The 21,367-nt window shown below is 41.0% G+C and overlaps 2 protein-coding genes across 2 annotated transcripts; one reads left to right on the top strand and one right to left on the bottom strand.

The window, feature by feature from the left end:
• Nucleotides 1-34: 34 nt before the first annotated feature.
• Nucleotides 35-11,332, bottom strand: LOC118359850 (eukaryotic translation initiation factor 4E type 3-like). Its single transcript, XM_035738685.2, has 9 exons — nucleotides 11,092-11,332; nucleotides 10,837-10,950; nucleotides 10,589-10,755; nucleotides 3,765-3,837; nucleotides 3,513-3,607; nucleotides 3,336-3,396; nucleotides 3,159-3,225; nucleotides 1,576-1,731; nucleotides 35-1,403 (listed from the first exon to the last, which is right to left on the bottom strand). The coding sequence occupies exons 3-9, from the start codon at nucleotides 10,750-10,752 to the stop codon at nucleotides 1,357-1,359; spliced, it is 663 nt and encodes a 220-aa protein (XP_035594578.1). The 5' UTR covers nucleotides 10,753-10,755; nucleotides 10,837-10,950; nucleotides 11,092-11,332; the 3' UTR covers nucleotides 35-1,356.
• A 107-nt stretch (nucleotides 11,333-11,439) lies between these two features.
• On the top strand, nucleotides 11,440-21,138 carry LOC118359849 (serine/threonine-protein phosphatase 4 regulatory subunit 2-A-like). Its single transcript, XM_035738684.2, has 9 exons — nucleotides 11,440-11,624; nucleotides 12,206-12,287; nucleotides 14,456-14,626; nucleotides 14,762-14,855; nucleotides 16,666-16,703; nucleotides 16,852-16,929; nucleotides 18,573-18,710; nucleotides 18,812-19,074; nucleotides 19,399-21,138. Exons 1-9 carry the CDS (start codon nucleotides 11,591-11,593, stop codon nucleotides 19,740-19,742), a joined length of 1,242 nt encoding a protein of 413 aa, XP_035594577.1. The 5' UTR covers nucleotides 11,440-11,590; the 3' UTR covers nucleotides 19,743-21,138.
• The last annotated feature ends 229 nt before the right edge of the window (nucleotides 21,139-21,367 follow it).

Raw genomic sequence — 21,367 nt, 5'->3', positions numbered from 1 at the left:
CAAACAAAACAAAAACAGCACAAGAGGCCATAAATACATGTTTTGCATTTTTATTTTTTCATATATCAAAATCAGCAAAAATATTTATTTTACATTTTGACTGGTTCAATATGTTGAAAATAAACAACATTCAAGAACGAAACCCTAGGGGAACACAAGGCACCATTCCAAAGACTCAGTTGAGATCTCATCTTACTAAAACAAATAACAAATTTCATTAAAAACAGCAACAATACCCAGCTATACAGTCTAAGATTATTAGTTTCTCTCTAGGAGACTAATCAATCTTGGTGTTTGAACATGGATGACCTGAGTCACAGGGAAGGACATTGATCAACTACAGAGATGGCATCTGATAACAATTACAAGGTTACAAAACATAAATGCTTGGCAGGGAATATGCACTCTCACACCACTGAGGGTTAAGAAAGGTTTTTGGTACAGAGAAGTACTCATTCAACTCAAAGCACGGTTCATACAGCATACATTTTTATTTATTTTAAGAAGGGGTTCTTTTAAAGTTTGTAGGACTTTAATGAGAATAATATTCACAATATAAATGTAATATTTATTGATCAAATCCCTTTCGCGGAGCTTATAATAAACATGTGCACGCACAACTTAGAAATTAGCCTCAGTGAACTGAAGAAACAGTAATAGAGATCCTGTTAATTATAGTAAAAATGAAAAAGGCTTCTGCATTTCGGAAAAAACAATATTGAGTGTGCTTGTCCATGATCCACCGCTATTACAAAAACACTCTGGGTAAACTACTGCATATATTTTTTTCTAGTAACATTTTCTGATTTTGTTTTTGTACAAAAGTTGGTGTCATTTTACAAATCCAACAACAAGTAACAGTTAACAGCTTTCTTTCCCCTAACCCCCCAAAATAACTACCAAACAAAAAAACATTGAGAATGTGCAACATTTTTGCATAAAACCATATGAATATTACTGTCTTGAGGAAAAGACTCTTAATTCATTCTAGAATAAGGTAACAACGTAAATCCCTTACATACTGAAAATATATTGTGAGATCTGGAACCCGTGATAACAAATAAAAGGCTCTGGTAAAATTGCACTGTTGAGATCAAATGTGGTAAAAACAAATATGTATACATGATCAACTATTGTCCTCTTCAGTTTTAGCTAAATATCTTTGTATAAAAAAACAAACACTAAAGTACATGTCTATCAGTCATCCTAAAATGAAGCCCCAGCTATTATATTTTCTGTCTGCCCAAACTGAAGTAATTGTATAACACATTTACAAAAGACAGTAGAGCTCAGATTAGGGGACAATTCAGTCCATTTCGAAGACCAAAAACAACAGTGTAAAATGTGCAAAGCGTGCTAATGTCTTGGGCGACCTCCTTCGAAGGCATGATGCTCCTCATGTGCTAAAATAGAAATAAACACATTCATCTCAGTTATCAATAGGCTCACTCATCAGACACATGACAACAGTATGTGAAGAGTAAAGTTGTTTTTGATGGAGTGAATTAGCATGTACTCTAGTCTACTTGTTTTTATCATGACATGTGAATGTCATACAAGGTAGAAAGTACTCACGCTTATAGAATACTGCCTTAAAAGTTATCTGTGGAAGAAGTTCATAGATCCGTCCTAGGACGTTTGCTTCATTAGCAAACGAGGCAATTCCATTCCAGATTTGGACAACATCTTCTCTGTCTCGTATGCTGACACTAACACCAACCACCTCATCCTCTGAAACACAACCAGAGAATAAAATATTTCAGATAAATACATCAATACCCTTCAATTTTGAGGTACAACTTTACAAGGGACAGAACATTGTATGTTTTTCTTTATGACAGGATGTTCATGGCATTTCAGACTTCTTCTGTATGGTTGACTCAAATCAAATTGTATTTGTCACATGTAGACTAACAGTGAAATGCCTACTTACAGGTCCTTTTCCAATAATGCAGAGTTAAAGATACCAATTTGGGGGGGAAATAGAGACAAGAAATATATACACAGTGAATAACGAATAACGACTAAAATAACATGGCTATATACAGGGAGCAGCAGCATATGTGCTGAGTGTGAAAGCGTGTGTGTGAGTGTGTATGACATCAGTGTGCATGTGTGCGCGTGGTATGTGTGTATGGCACAGGAGGTTGGTGGCACCTTAATTGGGGAGGATGGGCTCATGGTAATGCCCAGAGCAGAATTAGTGAAATGGAATCAAATGCATCAGCCACATGGTTTCCATGTGTTTAATGCCATTCCAATCGCTCCATTCCAGACATTATTATGAGCCGTCCTCCCCTCAGCAGCCTCCACTGGTGTGTGGGTGTATGTAGTGTGTGTTGGGGTGTCAGTGTAAGTATGTGTGAATGTGTGGGTAGAGTCCAGTGTGTGTGCACGGAGTCAGTGCAAGAGAGTTGGTGCAAAGAAGGGGGAATGAAAGTAGTCTGGGTAGCCATTTGGTTAGCTGTGGTTTAGCAGTCTTATGGCTTGGGGGTAGAAGCTGTTCAGGGTCCTGTTGGTTCCAGACTTGGTGCACTGGTACCACTTGTCATGCGGTAGCAGAGAGCAGTCTATGGCTTAGGTGGCATGGCCAGGACCTCTCTACCGCCTGGGGCACAGAGGTCCTATGTGGCAGAAACAACAAAAAAATTGCCTGCAGACGGCTATATCGGTCCGCTAAAACAGGACTAGTAAAGTCCCAGTGCACTACTTTTGTGAAGAAAAAAAATAATATATTTTTCTATTTTCTAGGAGGTGCTGTAGCACCCCTATGTCTTGAGGGGGTTAGAGGCGCTGTCGTATCCTCTTCATAGCTGTGTGGACCATGTTAATTCCTTAGTGATGTGGACACAGAGAAATTTTAAGATCTCGACCTGCTCCACTACAGCTCTATTGATGTGGATGGGGGCGTACTCGCTTCTCTGTTTCCTGTAGTCCACGATCAGCTCCTTTGTCTTGCTGACATTGAGGGAGAGGTTGTTGTCCTGGCACCACACTGCTAGGTCTCGGACCTCCTCCCTATAGGCTGCCTCATCGTCGTTGGTGATCACTGACTAATTCTTCAATGCTCTACAAGCTGACAAAAGACCATGTAGAACAAAACCCACAGTTGGAGTCTGAAAGACACTGCACACGATTCACTCTCTCTTCACACTTGCCTGAAGCACAGTAATCAGTGAATTGCTCCCCAATAGTGGCTAACAGTAACTCCTTCCATACAGCAGGCTGGGGAAATGAAGACACATTGAGTATGTTACCAGTACACACATTTACTCAACAAACATACATATGGTATGAATGATTAAAACATAACATATGACCTTTATTGTACTTACAGTGCTTTCTTTGGGTACTTTCATTTTCCAAACCCCCCCCTTTGCATTACTCTCTTCTTCCCTGAATGTAATGGAAAATGCATTGCAAGACAGAGACTAAATGAAAGGTAATACCATTTACATATATAATTACGCATAGACCTATGTGTTTGTATTCATTTGATTATTTAGTCTTACCAGAGTGGTCTTCTCTCTCCTCTCATTAAGTGATAGCTACATCTCAGTGGTAAACTGGAAACTCCAGGTATATTGTTGTACACGCTCCAAAAGCTCTATGAAAAAAATGAGGAAAAAATTATATCTTTACCATGACTATCAAAATCCTAGTGTTGTCTTTATTACGCCATTATTATTGAGAAACATGTGCATTTATCATGATTTGTGCTGTGGCAATTATCTTAAACCTATCAACTAACACAGAGAGCTTACCTGAACTGTTTGCACAGTGTAGATTTTTTTCAGACCTGATTCACATTCTGCTGCGGTTGTTCCTGGTAAAGATCTGGAGGAAAGATCCAAACAAAACATCAATATCTAATTTAATCTATATAGAACTCTGCATCTGGCATGATCTAGCAGTCCTATAGCAAGCCTTGGTACAGCAGTTCCCCCACTCTGTGACCAGGCTTTACTACATATCTCAGTGAGCAGAGGTTGTGCTCAAAGCAGCCAGGTCAGAGAAGACCTGGTGTCAACCCCCTTTCCACAGGACTCTAGCCCAGCAGTAAACAAGACTGACTGACCCCTTTAAAGTTGACTGCCTTCTCTCTTGGCCAGAGACGTACACTACATTACCAAACGTCTGTGGTCACCTGCTCATCAAACATCTCATTCCAAAAATCATGGGCATTAATATGGAGTTTGTCCCCCCTTTGATGCCTCAACAGCCTCCACTCTTCTGGGAAGGCTTTCCTTTACCACCAGATGTTGGAACATCGCTGCGGGGACTTGCATCCATTGTCATGCTGAAACAGGAAAGGGCTTTACCTAAACTGTTGCCACAAAGTTTGAAACACAAAATCGTATAGAATGTCATTGTATGCTGCAGTGTTAAGATTTCCCTTCACTGGAACTATGGGGCCTATCCCGAACCATGAACAGCCCCAGACCATTATTCCTCCTCCACCAAAATGTACAGTTGGCACTATGCATTCGAGCAGGTAGCGTTCTCTTGGCATCCGCCAAACCCCGATTCGTCCATCAAACTGCCAAATGGTGAAGTGTTTTCCACTGAAATGGAAACCCATTTCATGAAGCTACCGACGAACAGTTCTTGTACTGACGTTGCTTCCAGAGGCAGTTTGGAACTCGGTAGTAAGTGTTGGACAGGAGCACTCAACGCTCAGAATCAAGCAAATGTATTTATAAAGCCCCTTTTACATCAGCAGATGTCACAAAGTGCTGTACAGAAACCCAGCCTAAAACCCCAAACAGCAAGCAATGCAGATGTAGGAGCACGGTGGCTGGAAAAAACTCAAAAGGCAGGAACCTCGGAAGAAACCTAGAAAAGAACCAGGTTCTGAGGGGTGGTCAGTCCTCTTCTGGATGTGCCGGGTGGAGATAACAGTACAGTGTCAAGAAAAAGTATGTGAACCCTTTAGAATTACCTGGATTTCTGCATAAATTGCTGATCACATTTGATCTGATCTTCATCTAAGTCACAACAATAGACAAACATAGTGTGCTTAAACTAATAACACACAAATTATTGTATTTTTCTTGTCTTTACTGAATACATAATTTAAACGTTCACAGTGTAGGTTAGAAAAAGTATGTGAACCCCTAGGCTATTAACTTCTCCAAAAGCTAATTGGAGTCAGGGGTCAGCTAACCTGGAGTCCAATCAATGAGACGAGATTGGAGACGATGGTTAGAGCTGTCTTGCGCTATGAAAAACACTCACAAACATTTAGTTTAAGAAGAATCATAGAGAGTCAGCTAAAGACTTACCGAAATCTCTGGAACATGCTAACTACTCTGTTGATGAGTCTATGATATGCAAAACACTAAACGGAATGGTGTTCATGGGAGGACACCACGGAAGAAGCCATTGCTGTCCAAAAAAACATTGCTGCACATCTGAAGTCTGCAAAAGTGCACCTGGATGCTCCACAGCGCTACTGGCAAAATATTCTGTGGACAGACGAAACTACAGTTGAGTTGTTTGGAAGGAACACACAACACTGTGTGGAGAAGAAAAAGGCACAGTCCACCAACATCAAAACTTCATCCCAACTGTGAAGTATGATGGACGGAACATCATGGTTTGGGCTGCTTTGCTGCCTCAGGGCCTAGACAGCTTGCTATCGTTGACGGAAAAATTAATTCCCAAGTTTATCAATACATTTTGCAGGAGAATGTTAGGCTACGTATGTGTCCGCCAATTGAAGCTCAACAGAAGTTGGGGTGATGCAACAGGACAACAACCCAAAACACAGAAGTAAATCAACAACCGAATGGCTTCAACAGAAGAAAATACACCTCCTGGAGTGGCCCAGTCAGAGTCCTGACCTCAACCCGATTGAGATGTGTAGCATGACCTCAAGAGAGAGGTTCACACCAGACATCAATAATATTGCTAAACTCAAACAGTTTTGTAAAGAGGAATGGTCCATAATTCCTCCTGACCCTTCAGGTCTGATCCGCAACTGCAGAAAACGTTTGGTTGCGGTTATTGCTGCCGAAGGAGGGTCAACCAGTTATTAAATCCAAGGGTTCACATACTTTTCCCACTCTGCACTGTGAATGTTTACATGGTGTGTTCAATAAAGACATGAAAATGTATAATTGTTTGTGTGTTATTAGTTTAAGCAAACTGTGTTTGTCTATTCTATTGTTGTTCCCTCGATGATTTATGCAGAAATCCAGGTATTTCCAAAGTGTTCACATACTTTTCTTGCCACTGTACATGGTCAAGATGTTCAAACGTTCATAGATGACCAGCAGGGTCAAATAATAATAATCGCAGTGGTGTAATCACAGTAGTTGTAGAGGGTGCAACAGGTCAGCACCTCAGGAGTAAATGTCAGTTGTCTTTTCATAGCCGAGCATTCAGAGTTCGAGATAACAGGTGCGCTAGAGAGAGAGAGAGAGAGTAGAAAATAGTAGGTCTGGGACTAGGTAGCATGTCCGGAGAGATAAGGGTTTCCTTAGCCACTGGCAGAACAGTTGAAACTGGAGCAGCAGCACGACCAGGTGGACTGGAGACAGCAAGTAGTCATCAGGCCAGGTAGTCCTGAGGCATGGTCCTAGGGCTCAGGTCCTCCGGGAGGGGAGTGGGAGGGAGCATACTTAAAATTCACACAGGACACCGGATAAGACAGGAGAATTACACCAGATATAACAAACTGACCTTAGACCCCTGACACAAACTATTGCAGCATAGATACTGGAGGCGGATCCAGGAGGGGTCAGGAGACACTGTGGAGACACTGGAGACACTGCCAAAGCAGGAGACACTGCCAAAGCACAGCCCCCACACCACTAAAGGGATATCCGCAGACCACCAACCTACTACACTGAGGCAAGTCTGAGTATAGCCCACAAAATTATCCACCACCACAGGAGCCCGAGGTGGTGCTAACCCAGACAGTGAATTTCAACGTTGCTTGTGTGACGTTCTCTGAGCTTGTGTGGCCTACCATTTCGCAGCTGAGCCGTTGTTGCTCCTAGATGTTTCCACTTCACAATAACAGCACTTACAGTTGACCCAGGCAGCTCTAGCAGGGCAGAAATTTGACAAACTGACTTGTTGGAAAGGTGGCATCCTATGACAGTGCCACGTTGAAAGTCACTGAGCTCTTCAGTAAGGCCATTCTACTTCCAATGTTTGTCTATGGAGATTGCATGCTAGCGTGCTCAATTTTATACACCTGTTAGCAACGGGTGTGGCTGAAATAGCCAAATCTTCTCATTTGAAGGGGTGTCCACATACTATGCTGTAAAAGCATATTTGCCCCCTTTCTAATAATCTCTACTTTTGCATATTTTTTATACTGAATGTTATCAGATCTTCAACCAAAACCTAACATTAGATAAAGGGAACCTGAGTGAACAAATGACACAACAATTACTTAATTATTTCATAAACAAAGTTATGTAACACCCAATGTCAATGTAATTACCCCCTTACATTCAATAACTGGTTTTGCCACCTTTAGCTACAATGACTCCAACCAAAAGCTTCCTGTAGTTGTTAATCAGTCTCTCACATCGCTGTGGAGGAAGTTTGGCCCACTCTTCCATGCAGAACTGCTTTAACTCAGCAACATTTGTGGGTTTTCATGCATGAACTACTCGTTTCAAGTCCTGCCACATCATCTCAATTAGGATTAGGTCTGGACTTTTACTAGGCCATTCTAAAAATGTGTTGCTTTCTAGCCACTTTCATGTGGACTTGATTGTGTGTTTTGGATCATTGACCCAGTTGCGTTTCAGCTTCAGCTCACAGACGGATGGCCTGACATTCTCCTGTAGAAACCTCTGATACAGAGCAGAATTCATGGTTCCGTCTAAGGCAAGTCAACCAGGTTCTGAGTTACAAAGCATCCCCAAACCATCACACTAGCACCAACATGCTTGGCCGTTGGTATGAGGTTCTTACTGTGGAATGCAGAGATTGTTTTTTGGTTTTCACCAGACATAATATTGGTAAACACAGGTTCCCTTTATCTAGAATCAGGATTTGGTTGAAGATCTGATAACTTTCAGTATGAAAACAATAGAGAAAATCAGAAAAGGGGCAAATACTTTTTCACCGCACAGTACCAGTCAAAAGTTTGGACACACATACTCATTCCAGGGTTTTTATTTATTTTTTTACTATTGTCTACATTGTAGAAAAATAGTTAAGACATCAAAACTATGAAATAACACATATGGAATCATGTAGTAACCAAAAAAAGTATTAAATAAACCAAAATATATTTTAGATTCTTCAAAGTAGCCACCCTTTGCCGTGAGGACAGCTTTGCACACTCTTGGCATTCTCTCGACCAGCTTCACGAGGTAGTCACCTGGAATGCATTTCAATTACCGGTGTGCCTTTTTAAAAGTGTATTTCCTTCTTAATACATTTGAGCCAATCGGTTGTGTTGTTACAAGGTAGGGGTGGTATACAGACGATAGCACTATTTGGAAAAAGACCAAGTCCATATTATGGCAAGAACAGCTCAAATAAGCTAAGATAAATGACAGTCCATCATTACTTTAGAGACAGGGGTGGGCAACTCCAGTCCTCAAGGGCCTGATTGGTTTCACACTTTTTCTCCATCCCTAGCAAACGCAGCTGATTAATTAACTGTATTATAAACTGAAGATCGTGATTAGGTGATTATTGGAGTCATGTGTGATAGCTGGAGCAAAGACTGTGACACCAATCAGGCCTGCGAGGACTGGAATTAGCCACTGCTGCTTTAAGACATGAAGGTCAGTCAATCACTTCAAAAGTTTCTTCAAGTGCAGTCACAAAAAACATCAAGTGCTATGAAACTGGCTCTCATGAGGACCGCCACAGGAAAGGAAGACCCAGATTTACCTCTGCTGCAGAGGATAAGTTCATTAGAGTTACCAGCCTCAGAAATTACAGCCCAAATAAATACGTCACAGAGTTCAAGTAACAGACACATCTCAACATCAACTGTTTAGAGGAGACTGCGTGAATCAGGCCTTCATGGTCAAATTGCTGCAAAGAAACCACTACTTAGGAACACCAATAAGAAGAAGAAACTTGCTTGGGGAAAGAAACACAAGCAATGGACATTAGATTTTGGTTCCAACTGCTGTGTCTTTGTGAGATGCACAGTAGGTGAACGGATTATCTCCCCATGTGTGGTTCCCACCGTGAAGCATGGAGGAGGAGGTGTGATTATGCTTTGCTGGTGACACTGTCTGTGATCCATTTAGAATTCAAGGCACACTTAACCAGCATGGCTACCACAGCATTCTGCAGTGATACTCCATCCCATCTGGTTTGCCCTTAGTGGGACTATCATTTGTTTTTCAACAGGACAACGACCCAAAACACCTCTAGGCTGTGTAAAGGCTATTTGACCAAGAAGGAGAGTGATGGAGTGCTGCATCAGATGACCTGGCCTCCACAATTGCCCGACCTCAAACCAATTGAGATGGTTTGGGATGTGTTGGACCGCAGAGTGAAGGAAAAGCAGCCAAAAAGTGCTCAGCATACATGGGAACTACTTCAAGACTGTTGGAGTAGCATTCTAGGTGAAGATGGTGGAGAGAATGACAAGGGTGTGCAAAGCTGTCATCAAGGCAGAGGGTGGCTACTTTGAAGAATCTCATTTTGTTTCAAACCTTTTTTGGTTACTACATGATTCCATATGTGTTATTTCATAGTGTTGATGTCTTCACTATTATTCTACAATGTAGAAAATAGTAAAAATTTAGAAAAACCCTGGAATGAGTAGGTGTGTGCAAATTTTTGACTGGTACTGTATTGTGAACATTGATATACATAATTTCAATAAGAACACAATGAAAAGAAAGATCTGTATCGGCAAAATCATTGCCACATCCATCATAGTTTTTTATTAAACTGTAAAAATAAATCAATAATAAAAGCTAGGTCTAAATGAAAACCAAGACAGAGAAAAGGTATCCACATTACAGAGTCAATGGATGGTGGAAGCCTAAACAAAAACAGACTAGCCTATGATTTAACTTTTGAGTCTTGAGATTGAAAATAAATACTTTCACCCCTATGCCTATATTCAGGAAAAACTTTGTTGTTGAACAAATCAATGTTGAGGGCCTCAGGCTTTCTCCAACCCAAGGTCTTAACACCGGTTACATAGCAGAGGTAAACAAACTTTGCCCCATATACAAGTACTCACAGTGTTGATAAAAATAGACAAAGTCCAGTTCCAACAGGTCACGTGTACACTTCCCATAATAGAATAATATTAGCTAAATGTCGGTGAAGCAGTGAGCAGAAGTTTTACAATGAATAAAATTTCTGATAGCCTGCCTCAGACTGAGATTTTGAGAACATTTTCTAACCAATGGTACATTGCATGGCACGAAAACACAGGTTATAGTGTAATAATAATATACGTTACTATTGTGGCGTTATACCCATGCACTGTCTGCAACTTGAAAGACTCCTTTGTTTTGGCAAGGCTTCCTAGCTAGCTATTCCAAATGCAGTTGAATTCATACAAACTCATCCCATGAAAACAAATCGTAGAATTAATCACCACCAAGTCCATGAAATTATAAAATGGTGAGCTTACCTATCAAGCCAAAAAGTCCACGGAGAATGTAATGGGAGGGTGCCGTTTCCATCGTTGTTCGTGATGTTCTCCAATTCTCTTTCGTCAATATGGATGTTACGTTCAGCGGAGTTTTGACTTACTGTGTTGTTCAGCTGCAGGGTTGGGACAGCAGGAACGGCCATTTCCTGGGTTGTAAAAATAATCGATTTTATTGTTTTTAAAATATCTCGTTTCACCTTTTGATTAAATAGGTGTAAAGTGCCTACTTTGCTGACTCATTCGTAGCTTCACCGGTCTGGCGCCACAACATCAGTAAAACGACGACGTCTAGCTGTCTGCAGGCCAAACGTTCTTGTCATAAACGGCAGGCGAAATCCAAACTAGGAAACAGGACTGCCTTAAATTAATATTACATGTACCTCAAATTTCCCCCAAAACATACCAAGACCCCTTAAATGAAACAAATGGCCTCTTAAGTCTCCCTTAATTTTTAAATGCAAAAGGGGACCCATTATACATACCTTAATTTCAATTGTTGGTCAGTACCCTTTATTTTTCCATTTCAGTGCATATGAAGGATATCAATAAACGTATCCTTTAATAATACCTTACTACGGAATGTTTGATTAGCTCCCTTGTTGATGGGGTTTAAGGATAGGTCAAGGGACATACGGAGCATGCCCTTCATTATTCATTGCTTTAGATTGTTTTTGTTGATCCTTACGTGTTCAGATTAGGTGCCGCGCGCGTAGAGTGGATATTTTTTTCTACAGTCTTCCACCCGTACTGTAGATGGCGGCATGCACCTTAACGATTGTTTGCGGACCGCTGAAGAAGAAGAAGAAGCCCCCCACCCCCCCCGGACATGTGCACTTGAGTGGGTAGCTAGCAAGTGTGTTACCTGGATGTGTTGTTGCTAGCAAAGGAAGCTAGTGGTATTTTTTTCTTTCCCCTCTTCTTCTGTTTCCTGTCGCTGTTGTAAGGGATATCAGTTGCCATAGGCTAGTTTACGTTACAACCATGGAAATTGACACACTTTTGGAGGCTTTCACGAGTAAGTCAACTTACTTTAGCTGTTTTTCCGTATCTGTAACGTTATTGGAATTGACAAGTTTACTGTAGCCGCATATATTCTAGTTAGCTTGCTATCTCGTTGGATGGATGGGGAACTTGGCTAGTTGTAACTAGCAGTCGAAATTGTTAGCTGACTAACTTAGCTCGCTAGGCCTATTTTATTTTGATGGCGTAACTACATGTATAATTCAATATTGATGTGTGTTTTGACTTGAAGCTATTTCACCCACTTAGTTACATTTTGTTCCAAGTTAACGTTAGCAGGTAGCTTATGTTGACCACAGTTTGCTACCTAACGTTGTGTTCTAGTTTAGTTGGCTCGTTTATTTGCTACTAGCGTTAACTACTGTAGTTAGTTAGTTGGCGTTACTTAGTGGTGAATGTGATAATTGCAGCCATGGTGATTCTATGAAATTAGTAGCTATCCTAATTCTACGGTTGCAGCTTGCTAGCTCTTTAAAGCCTGTGGTTGCCGTGCAGCTAATTCTTCCTCACGGTGTGCCCTGGACTACAACGCTGTACATACTTGAATAATTGTTTTTTATTTTCTTCTACGTTCAGACTTTGAGAAGAAAGGGAAGAAAGATGCCTGTCCTGCCCTGGATCAACTTTTGTCTCATGTCGCCAAAACGGGAGAAACGATGTGAGTGTCTGAGAAATAAGCCTCAAGTGCCAGTCCTTTTTCTACTTTTTCTACAGGACAATGTGTCAATTCAGTATAGACATGCACAGGCTGGTAAATTACAACTCATGGATAGTCTTATTGCTGAAATGTATTTCTGGATATGCTACCATGTTGGAGGAGACTGAAGTAAACCCAATATTGGACTAAATTAGCCTTATGCTATCCCTTAGTCCAAGGACCTTACACGTTCTGTTTAAAGTGCGAATTGGCTCTCGAAACCAAACAGCCAAATACACCATCAAAAAGTGAATAGATTCTCAGTTGTGGTATGGTTCTAGAAATATAAATCCCTCTACTTTCATTTCGCATCAAAATATATTCATAAATGTGAAATGCAGACATACTGTACACTGTTTTAACACAGTTGCAGTCAACACTATTTTTAAGTGACAACACGTTTGTGGCATCTGTCTTCCATTCATACACAGGTGTGTTCGGAGACTCAGATGGCTAATTGGCACAGATCTTCTGTCTGTTTTCCGTAAACAAGCGATGTAACGTGGAAATATGGCCGTGTGGCAACCCTAACCCTATAAAGGTGTGCAGTAATTTTAATATTTTTGTTTAAAAATAAAATTCTCGCTAATATGAAAGATTTGTTCCTTATGTTTCCAAAACCATACCGCAAGCAATACATGTTAACATTTTAGAGCAAACGTCAGGGTTCTTAAAAGGTCCCCTTGGAAGAAGATGGGCGCTAAAGGTACTTGGCGTCTATGAATGGGCTAGGCAACCAGCGAGGTATCCCACAAAGCAAGCTAGATCTACTCTGGGTTTTCTAAAGCTAACCAGCTTCAGTTAGCTTCACCTTCCAGCCAGGTTTCAAGTTGTATTAGTCGTATGTATGGGATACGCATGGTATGCTTCGCCCAACGAAATGTTTCCTTGCAGGTTCTTGCAAGTAAATAAAAAAACAAGGTGAATGGCAGGATATAATCTATTTTTTTTGCATAAGTATAATACAGGAATGCACAATTTATGATACAATATTTACATGTGTATTGGGGATGTATACATTGAGCAGTATAGTAAGTCTGGTAGCAGCAGTTGTGATGTGCACAGAATCAGAGCAGGTGGTCAGTTCAAGTGTTCAGCACTCTGATGGCTTGTAGATACCAACAGGCTCAGAGACAGTATCAGAGCATGAGGTCTGATAGAAATGGTCTGCCTGACAGTTAAGAAGAGAGCAGCTTGTGGGTGGGGGGGTCCTTGATGATGCTGCGTGTCTTCCTCAGGCACCATTTCGAGTGATGTCCTGGATGGAAGGCAGCACGGTCCCAGTGATATACTGGAGGAGGTTGCGGTTGTGTACGGAGCAATTCCCTTACCAGGCTGTGATGCAACCGGGCTTCATGCAGAATTTCTTCAGCCGTCTTAGGAAGTAGATACTGTAGCACACTCTTGACAAGAGTAGTGGTGCAGGTCTATGACAAGTCCTCGGCTTCATCCATACTATGACGGTGGATATTGCTTGTCCGCCTGCTGCTAATTCTAGCAGTCTTGTAACTGCGCGTGTATGTCGTACATGGCTAGTCGAACAACAAACTCTTAATTTAGACAATGATGAAACCTCAATCCATGGGCGAGTCAGGTCCTACATTTTCATGTGTGCCGAAATAAAAATGAGTTATCTTGCAAATTCAGCAGGCTGTGGTGTGAAATAGGCTTTTAGAAATGCCATCTTTATTTTATGACTCATAGTTAATGCTGTCTTTGGTGTTACATTGCGTGAAGTTTAAAATGCATTCTGTCATTACTGTGATATATATATATGTTTTTATATACAAACATTTTATTAAAATATTTAGTTAAATCAATCGTCTTCCTCAAATTAATGGGATGATGATGCAATTTTTGCAAGAGGGAGGGAATCTGATTTCATTGGTCCTCAACTCGCGGCTCAGTCATTTCATTCAGAGTAAGTGGAATTAGCCTACCCCAGAGAAGGATTCGTTGTGCCATTTGAATGTGCCTGGATAAAAGGTGAGCCACTTTTGTATGACCGGTGAACCCGAGTTGAACTCTGTTGACCAAAGTTACCTCGCTAACTCCTCAAACCTGCTTTGTAGGAAACCCCTCCGGTGTCAGACCAAGAGAGGATAACTTTTTGGTCTCTCCTCTTCCAGGATTTCATGGTCGCAGTTCAAAAGTTATTTCCTGTTTAAACTTGAGAAAGTAATGGATGACTTCAGAACCTTGTCACCAGACCAGCGAGATCCATCCAATCCTAATGTGGAGTACATTCCTTTTGAGGAGATGAAGGAAAGGATTCTCAAAATTGTAGATGGGTACAACGGGTGAGTGTCCTCCACTGTCCAGTGCTGAAACATTTAATACAAGTCTCCCTTTAATGCCTGTTTTACCAGTATGCCTTTGTGTAGCCTTGTGTACAGCCTCGTGAGGAAAGTATACCTTTTCACTATCTTTTCCAGTATTCCATTCACCATCCAGCGTCTGTGTGAGTTACTTACTGACCCTAAGAGGAACTACACTGGAACAGACAAGTTCCTCAGGGGAGTGGAGAAGGTAAGTATTATCACTGTTTCTGAGATTGTTTATCATAATGGGTTTTTGAAATATGAGGTGTGATCTTTAGCCAAAATGGGAGTTTCTATTTGACAAATTCAGGTACATCCTTCCCAGTTTTCGTTCAGTTTGCTTCTGTTTTAATAAACTTTTTGCAACTGAATCGGCGCAATAAATACGCCCCCTGGGTACTTACCCTATTAAGGATACCTACAGTACCAGTCAAAAGTTTGGACACACCTATTCATTCAAAAGTTTTTCTTTAATTTAACTATTTTCTACATTGTAGAATAATTGTGAAGACATCAAAACTACGAAATAACACATATGTAATCATGTAGTAACCAAAAAAAGTGTTAAACTATTTTTTTGATTCTTCAAAGTAGCCACCCTTTGCCTTGACAGCTTTGCACACTCTTGGCATTCTCTCAACCAGCTTCTTTTATGAATGCTTTTCCAACAGTCAGGATTTCCCACATATGCTGAGCACTTTGCTGCTTTTCCTTTGCTCTGCGGTCCAACTTATGCCAAACCATCTCAATTTGGTTGAAGTTGGGTGATTGTGGAGGTCAGGTCATCTGATGCAACCCTCCATCACCCTCCTTCTTTGTCAAATAGCCCTTACACAGCCTGGAGATGTGTTGGATCGTTGTCCTGTTCAAAAACAAATGATAGTCTCAGTAAGAGCAAACCAGATGGGATGGCTTTATCACTGCAGAATGCTGTGGTAGCCATGCTGTTTAAGTGTGCCTTTAATTATAAATAAATCAGTGTCACCAGCAAAGCACCATCATGCCACCTCCATGCTTCACAGTGGGAACCACACATGCAGAGATCATCCGTTCACCTATTCTGCGTCTCACAAAGACACGGAGGTTGGAAAAAAATCTCACATTTGGACGCTTCAGACCAAAGGACATATTTCGACCAGTCTAATGTCCATTGCTCATTTTAGTAGTGGTTTCTTTGTAGTAATTTCACCAATAAGGCCTGATTCATGCAGTCTCCTCTGAACAGTTTATGTTGATGTGTCTCTTACTTGAACTCTGAAGCATTTATCTGGGCTGCAATTTCTGAGGCTGGTAACTCTAATGAACTTATCCTCTGCAGAAGAGGTACCTCTGGGTCTTCCTTTCCTGTGGTGGTCCTCATGAGAGCCAGTTTCATCATAGCACTTGATGGTTTTTGTGACTGCAAAGTTCTTGTAATTTTCCATATGGACTAACCTTCATGTCTTAACGTAATGGACTGTCGTTTTCTCTTTGCTTATTTGAGCTGTTCTTTCCATAAAATGGACTTGGCCCTATTTGATAAAAGACCATCTTTTGTATACCACCCCTACCTTGTCACAACACAACTGATTGGCTCAAAAGCATGAAGAAGGAAAGAAATTCCATAAATGTCCTTTTAAGAAGGCACACCTGTTAATTGAAATGCATTCCTGGTGACTACCTCATGAAGCTGGTTGAGAATGCCAAGAGTGTGCAAAGGGTGGCTACTTTGAAGAATCTCAAATATAAAACATTTTGATTTGTTGAACAATTTTTTTGTTGTTGGGGTTACTACATGATTCCATATGTGTTCGTAGTTTTGATGTCTTCACTAATATTCTATAAAAATCAAGAAAAACCCTTGAATGAGTAGGCCTGTCAACTTTTGACTGGTATTGTATGTCACAGATACATGTCCTTGTGTTAATTTGAATGAATAATGCATTCTCGCATGGCTTATTCTTAACAAGTTTATAATTGCTTGTGTTTGTATACAATATACATGCTTGGAGTTTGATGGTATTGTTTATATTTTGCAGAATGTGATGGTGGTCAGCTGTGTATATCCTACCTCAGAGTAAGTATTATATCATGTTTCTCAACCTACCACTTTTTATAGCAAAACATACTTTAAAGTTGGGGTCGACTTCAAAGCGGTCTATCAAATCATTTTGGGTAGGCTAACAGTCATCTGGATTTGCTGACTCACTCTGCCTCTTTCAAAGGAAAAATGGGGCAACCAGTGTAAACAAAATGAATGGAGTGATGTTCCCTGGCAATAATACCTCTATTTATTCAGAAAGGTGAGCGCTACCTACTTGTCAATGGTTGATGTTCAGTTATGCAATTTATCTACATTTATAACATAAAATGGTTGGGGAACCCCAATAAAACCCAGCAGTCTTTCGTTCTAAGCATCCCTGAACATAAGGGGAGAAGTTTTAGTAATTTACTCATACCAAATATTCTGGGTGGCAGTGTAGTTAAATCTCCTTGTTATTACACTGAACAAAAATGTAAACGCAACGTGCATTGATTTGACAAATATTTGATTGAAATGCATTCATTAGACCCTAATCTATGGACTTCATATGACCGGGAATACAGATATGCATCTGTTCGTCACAGATGCCTTAAAAAAAAGGTAGTGGCGTGGATCAGAAAACCAGTCAGTATCTGGTGTGATCACCATTTGCCTCATGCAGCGCGACACATCTCCTTCGCATAGAGTTGATCAGGCTGTTCATTGTGGCCTGTGGAATGTTGTCTTTCTCCTCTTCAGTAGCTGTGCGAAGTTGCTGGATATTGGCGGGAACTGGAACACGCTGTCGATCCAGAGCATCCCAAACATGCTCAATGGGTGACATGTCTGGTGAGTATGCAGGCCATGGAAGAACTGGGACATTTTCAGCTTCCAGGAATTGTGTACAAATCCTAGTGACATGGGGCTGTGCGTTATCATGCTGAAACATGAGGTGATCGCGGCAGTTGGCCTCAGGATCTCTTCACGGTATCTCAGTGCATTCAAATTGCCATCGGTAAAATGCAATTGTGGTCATTGTCCGTAGCTTATGCCTGCCCATACCATAACCCCACCACCACGTGGCACTCTGTTCACAAAGTTAACATCAGCAAATCGCTCGCCCACACGACGCCATCTGCCTGGTACAGTTGAAACCCGGGATTCATCCGTGAAGAGCACACTTCTCCAGCCTGCCATTGGCCATCGAAGGTGAGCATTTTTCCACTTAAGTCGGTTACGACACTGAACTGCAGTCAGGCATCAGACCCTGGTGAGGATGACAAGCACGCAGATGAGCTTCCCTGACTCTGTTCCTGACAGTTTATGCAGAAATTATTTGGTTGTCCAAACCCACAGTTTCAACAGCTGTCTGGGTGGCTGGTCTCACACGATCCTGCAGGTTAAGAAGCTTGATGTGGAGGTCCTGGGCTGGTGTTGTTACACGTGGTCTGCCTCCAAATTCTCTAAAATGACATTGGAAGCGGCTTATGGTAGACAAATGAACATTCAATTCTCTGGCAACAGCTCTGGCGGACATTCATACATGCCAATTGCACTCTACCTCAACATCTGTGGCGTTGTGTTGCACATTTGGCCTTTTATTATCCCCAGCACAAGGTGCACCTGTGGAATTATCATGCTGCTTAATATGCCACACCTGTCAAGTGGATGGATTATCATGGCAAAGGAGAAATGCTCACTAACAGGGATGTAAACACATTTGTGAATAACACTTTTCAGAAAAGCTTTCTGTGCGTATGGAAAATTACTGGCTACTTTTTTATTTCAGCACATAGGACCAACACTTTACATGTTACGTTTATATTTTTGTTCAGTATAATTTGATTTAATTGCAACAATATGATTGAATGAAATCGTATTGGATTTTGCATATAGAGATGATTTCTTCTCTCCTTATGGTAGGAATATAAATGGACCAGGCACCCCAAGGCCACTGAACAGACAAAAGCTATTGCTATCCACCTCTCTGGCTACAAACGGTCTCCCTGACAGCACAGACGATAAGGAGCCACTCACAGAACAAGAGGAGCATGTTGTCAGGTAACTAGCATTGTGTGAAGCCAGGTGACTGTCAGTCAAAATATAACGCTATAAATGTTAAGACTTAGCAACTAGCTCTGATGTTTTGACACTTTCTTTAGTGATTCCTCTGTATCGGAAAGTAATACCACAAAAAGCAGTCTGATGAAGACCAAGCATCCAGAAGAGGATGCGACGGAGGCAGAGAGCCATGAAGTGAAAAGGCTGAAGTTTGACAAAGACATGGATGAAGATGAGGAGGTAGACACGGAGATGTCCTGTCCTGAACCTGCCCAAAGCTCATCAGACAAGCCAGAATCGTCAACAGACATAGTTGAGGAAGAAAAAGACAAGTCTGCTGATATGCTCACCACAAACGATCATGGTACCTTTCTTTTTTTAACAATGGGGCATTTTCAAACAACACTATATGGCTGTATTAACACAGGCAGCCCAATTCTGATCTTCTTTCCACTCATTAGTATATTGACCAATCACATATTTTCACATCAGATATTTTTCAGCGCTGGTCTGATTTGGTCAAAAGACAAATTTAGTGGGTAAAAAATATCAGAATTGGGCTGCCAGTCTAAACACAGCCTAAGCTTGTGAAAGGGAAAATTTGACATGGGTTCAAGAATAACATTGTTAAACTGGATGAATTGATTTATGGAAGGATGTAATGGCGTTCTTGCCTTCTGTCCCCCAGAGCCTTCTAGCACTCAGACAGAAGAGCCCTTTGAGGAAGAGACAGCGGAGACCTCAGCGAGAGAGGCTGAGTCTGGCCCTACCAACAGTCTAAAAAGTGACCGCACCATGGACCAGTCAGAGGGGCAGCTTGCTCAGTCAGGGAAGGATCTACGTTTAGAGGAACAGGGGGAAGGGGATTGCAGTGAGTCAGTCAGTAGCAGCAATGGGGAGGGAGCACCCAGTGAAGAGCCTGTCCCATCTTCCTCTCCCAGAAGCAAAGTTGAGTCGTCGGCAGAAGGCGCTGATGCAGAAAACAGTTTAGAAAGCCCAGAGACCGCAGATGAGCCCATGGAACAGGACTAACCTGAGGGCCACCCGACATTATTTTACACTGTATGATACTGTAACACACCCAGGAGATCTCTGTACCAATGTGGACCTGTAGTCTCCCAGAACAGGGGGGCTTTTTGTGAGGCCTCGGGTCTCCTCATGCCTTATGACCCACCCACCTCCTGACGGCCAGTCTGATTTTAAAAACGTAATTTAAGTTCCCCTCCAGCTAGGTTTTTTTTTAAGCCTGTGGCATTCATTTACACATGAAATGCCTTTATCACTGTTATTTTAATATGATCTGCTATTTTAGACACCAGTTCCAAAGCTGCTTTGTTAACATTGTGATGTAGAAGGATCTGTCATTATTCAGTGTTTGTGATCTTCATCTGTGGTGAATGTTTCATGTTTGCCGGCCCAGTTAGGTTCTCTGGATCTGTGGGATGCTTTGGATTTTCCCTGGGTAAAGTGACCGCTTACAGCTATGTTTTGTTTTTAGTGTGGTAGTTCTTTTGCACTTTGAAATGTAAAGTATAGAAAACTGGCCATGACATCTGTAGCATAAAACCACTGGGAGCCCTGCTAGTTTGCTAGTCTTGCAAAGTAAACATACAGAAACCATGGATTGCAACCAATCCTCCTCATGTACTATGATTGAACAATAGAGATATAGCTGTGAACCAAATGCTTTAAACTGTCCAGTGAAATTTTCACTTTGAAAAGCTAATCTGTTAACTTGTCCTGTTCTTGTATTTGTGGCAAAAGAAGAAATTAAGAGAAACACTTCAAAAACTCAACCTCAAACAGACTGTTACAAAAATGCTTGCCATTTCTGTTTTGGCTGAGATGGAATTTTTCTGTCAGATTTAAAGTGAAGGTCCAGAACTTTTGTATAATTTGTTTTGAAAGTAGTGCTCATGAGCCAAACTTGATCCCTGCGTTTTGTGTACTCTCTCATCCATTTCGTATGATATGCTACATCCTGCTTTTAATTTTTATATTCGTATGAAATGTTACTAATCCAAATCGTACAATATGTTACTCATTTGTTGTGCTTAAGATTCTGGACTACATCTTTAATCGAAAGATGTGGAAACATGGCATTTTAATTATCACAATCTTTTAATTGAATGGCATCTTTCTTAAACTTCAGACATCCATAGCAACTAAATTCAACTTTAAATCTCAGCACAAAATGATTGCTACTGCTGTCACGTGGAATAACAAGAAGCTTGTTTTGGTTTGATTTGGAGCGTTTACTGGCTACCATATCTTGTTTCTGCAACTGTCCTTTTTATATATTAGGATTTTAACATTTCTGTAAAGACGATTTTGTAGATTGTAATACATGTTCACTGCCTTTGTGAAAGTCTTTGTAGATTGGTCTTTCAACACCGTATTCATATGAAGCAATAAATGCTAACATTAAGTGAGGTATGCTTAATTTGTATCAAGGAAGTTATACCTTTTGCCAAATATGGATACATATTTTCAATACATCACATCCTTATTTGTACATTTTCAAAGAAATTATTTAATCTTATGACGGTATCTCCAAATGGCCTTGACACTCATGCATCGTAGGCTAATGACACGTATCCCTGTCCCTATGAAACAGTCAGCACATTACATGAGCCAAGAAGAGCTCGGCTGGGGTA

This window comes from Oncorhynchus keta, chromosome 27 (genome assembly GCF_023373465.1).
Source record: "Oncorhynchus keta strain PuntledgeMale-10-30-2019 chromosome 27, Oket_V2, whole genome shotgun sequence".
NCBI classification, from domain to species: Eukaryota; Metazoa; Chordata; class Actinopteri; order Salmoniformes; family Salmonidae; genus Oncorhynchus; species Oncorhynchus keta.
The sequence above is the reverse complement of the archived record's forward strand: the minus strand, read 5'-3'. Positions and strand labels throughout refer to the sequence as shown.

Coding starts and splice junctions, on each gene's coding strand:
- LOC118359850 (XM_035738685.2), bottom strand. CDS start 10,752: ATGGCCGTTCCTGCTGTCCCAACCCTGCAGCTGAACAACACAGTAAGT. Junction 3,838..10,588: donor TGGACTTTTTGGCTTGATAG/GTAAGCTCACCA, acceptor TCTTTCCTCCAG/ATCTTTACCAGGAACAACCG. Junction 3,226..3,335: donor AAGTACCCAAAGAAAGCACT/GTAAGTACAATA, acceptor TCATTTCCCCAG/CCTGCTGTATGGAAGGAGTT.
- LOC118359849 (XM_035738684.2), top strand. CDS start 11,591: ATGGAAATTGACACACTTTTGGAGGCTTTCACGA. Junction 12,288..14,455: donor GCCAAAACGGGAGAAACGAT/GTGAGTGTCTGA, acceptor CTCCTCTTCCAG/GATTTCATGGTCGCAGTTCA. Junction 14,856..16,665: donor TCCTCAGGGGAGTGGAGAAG/GTAAGTATTATC, acceptor TATATTTTGCAG/AATGTGATGGTGGTCAGCTG.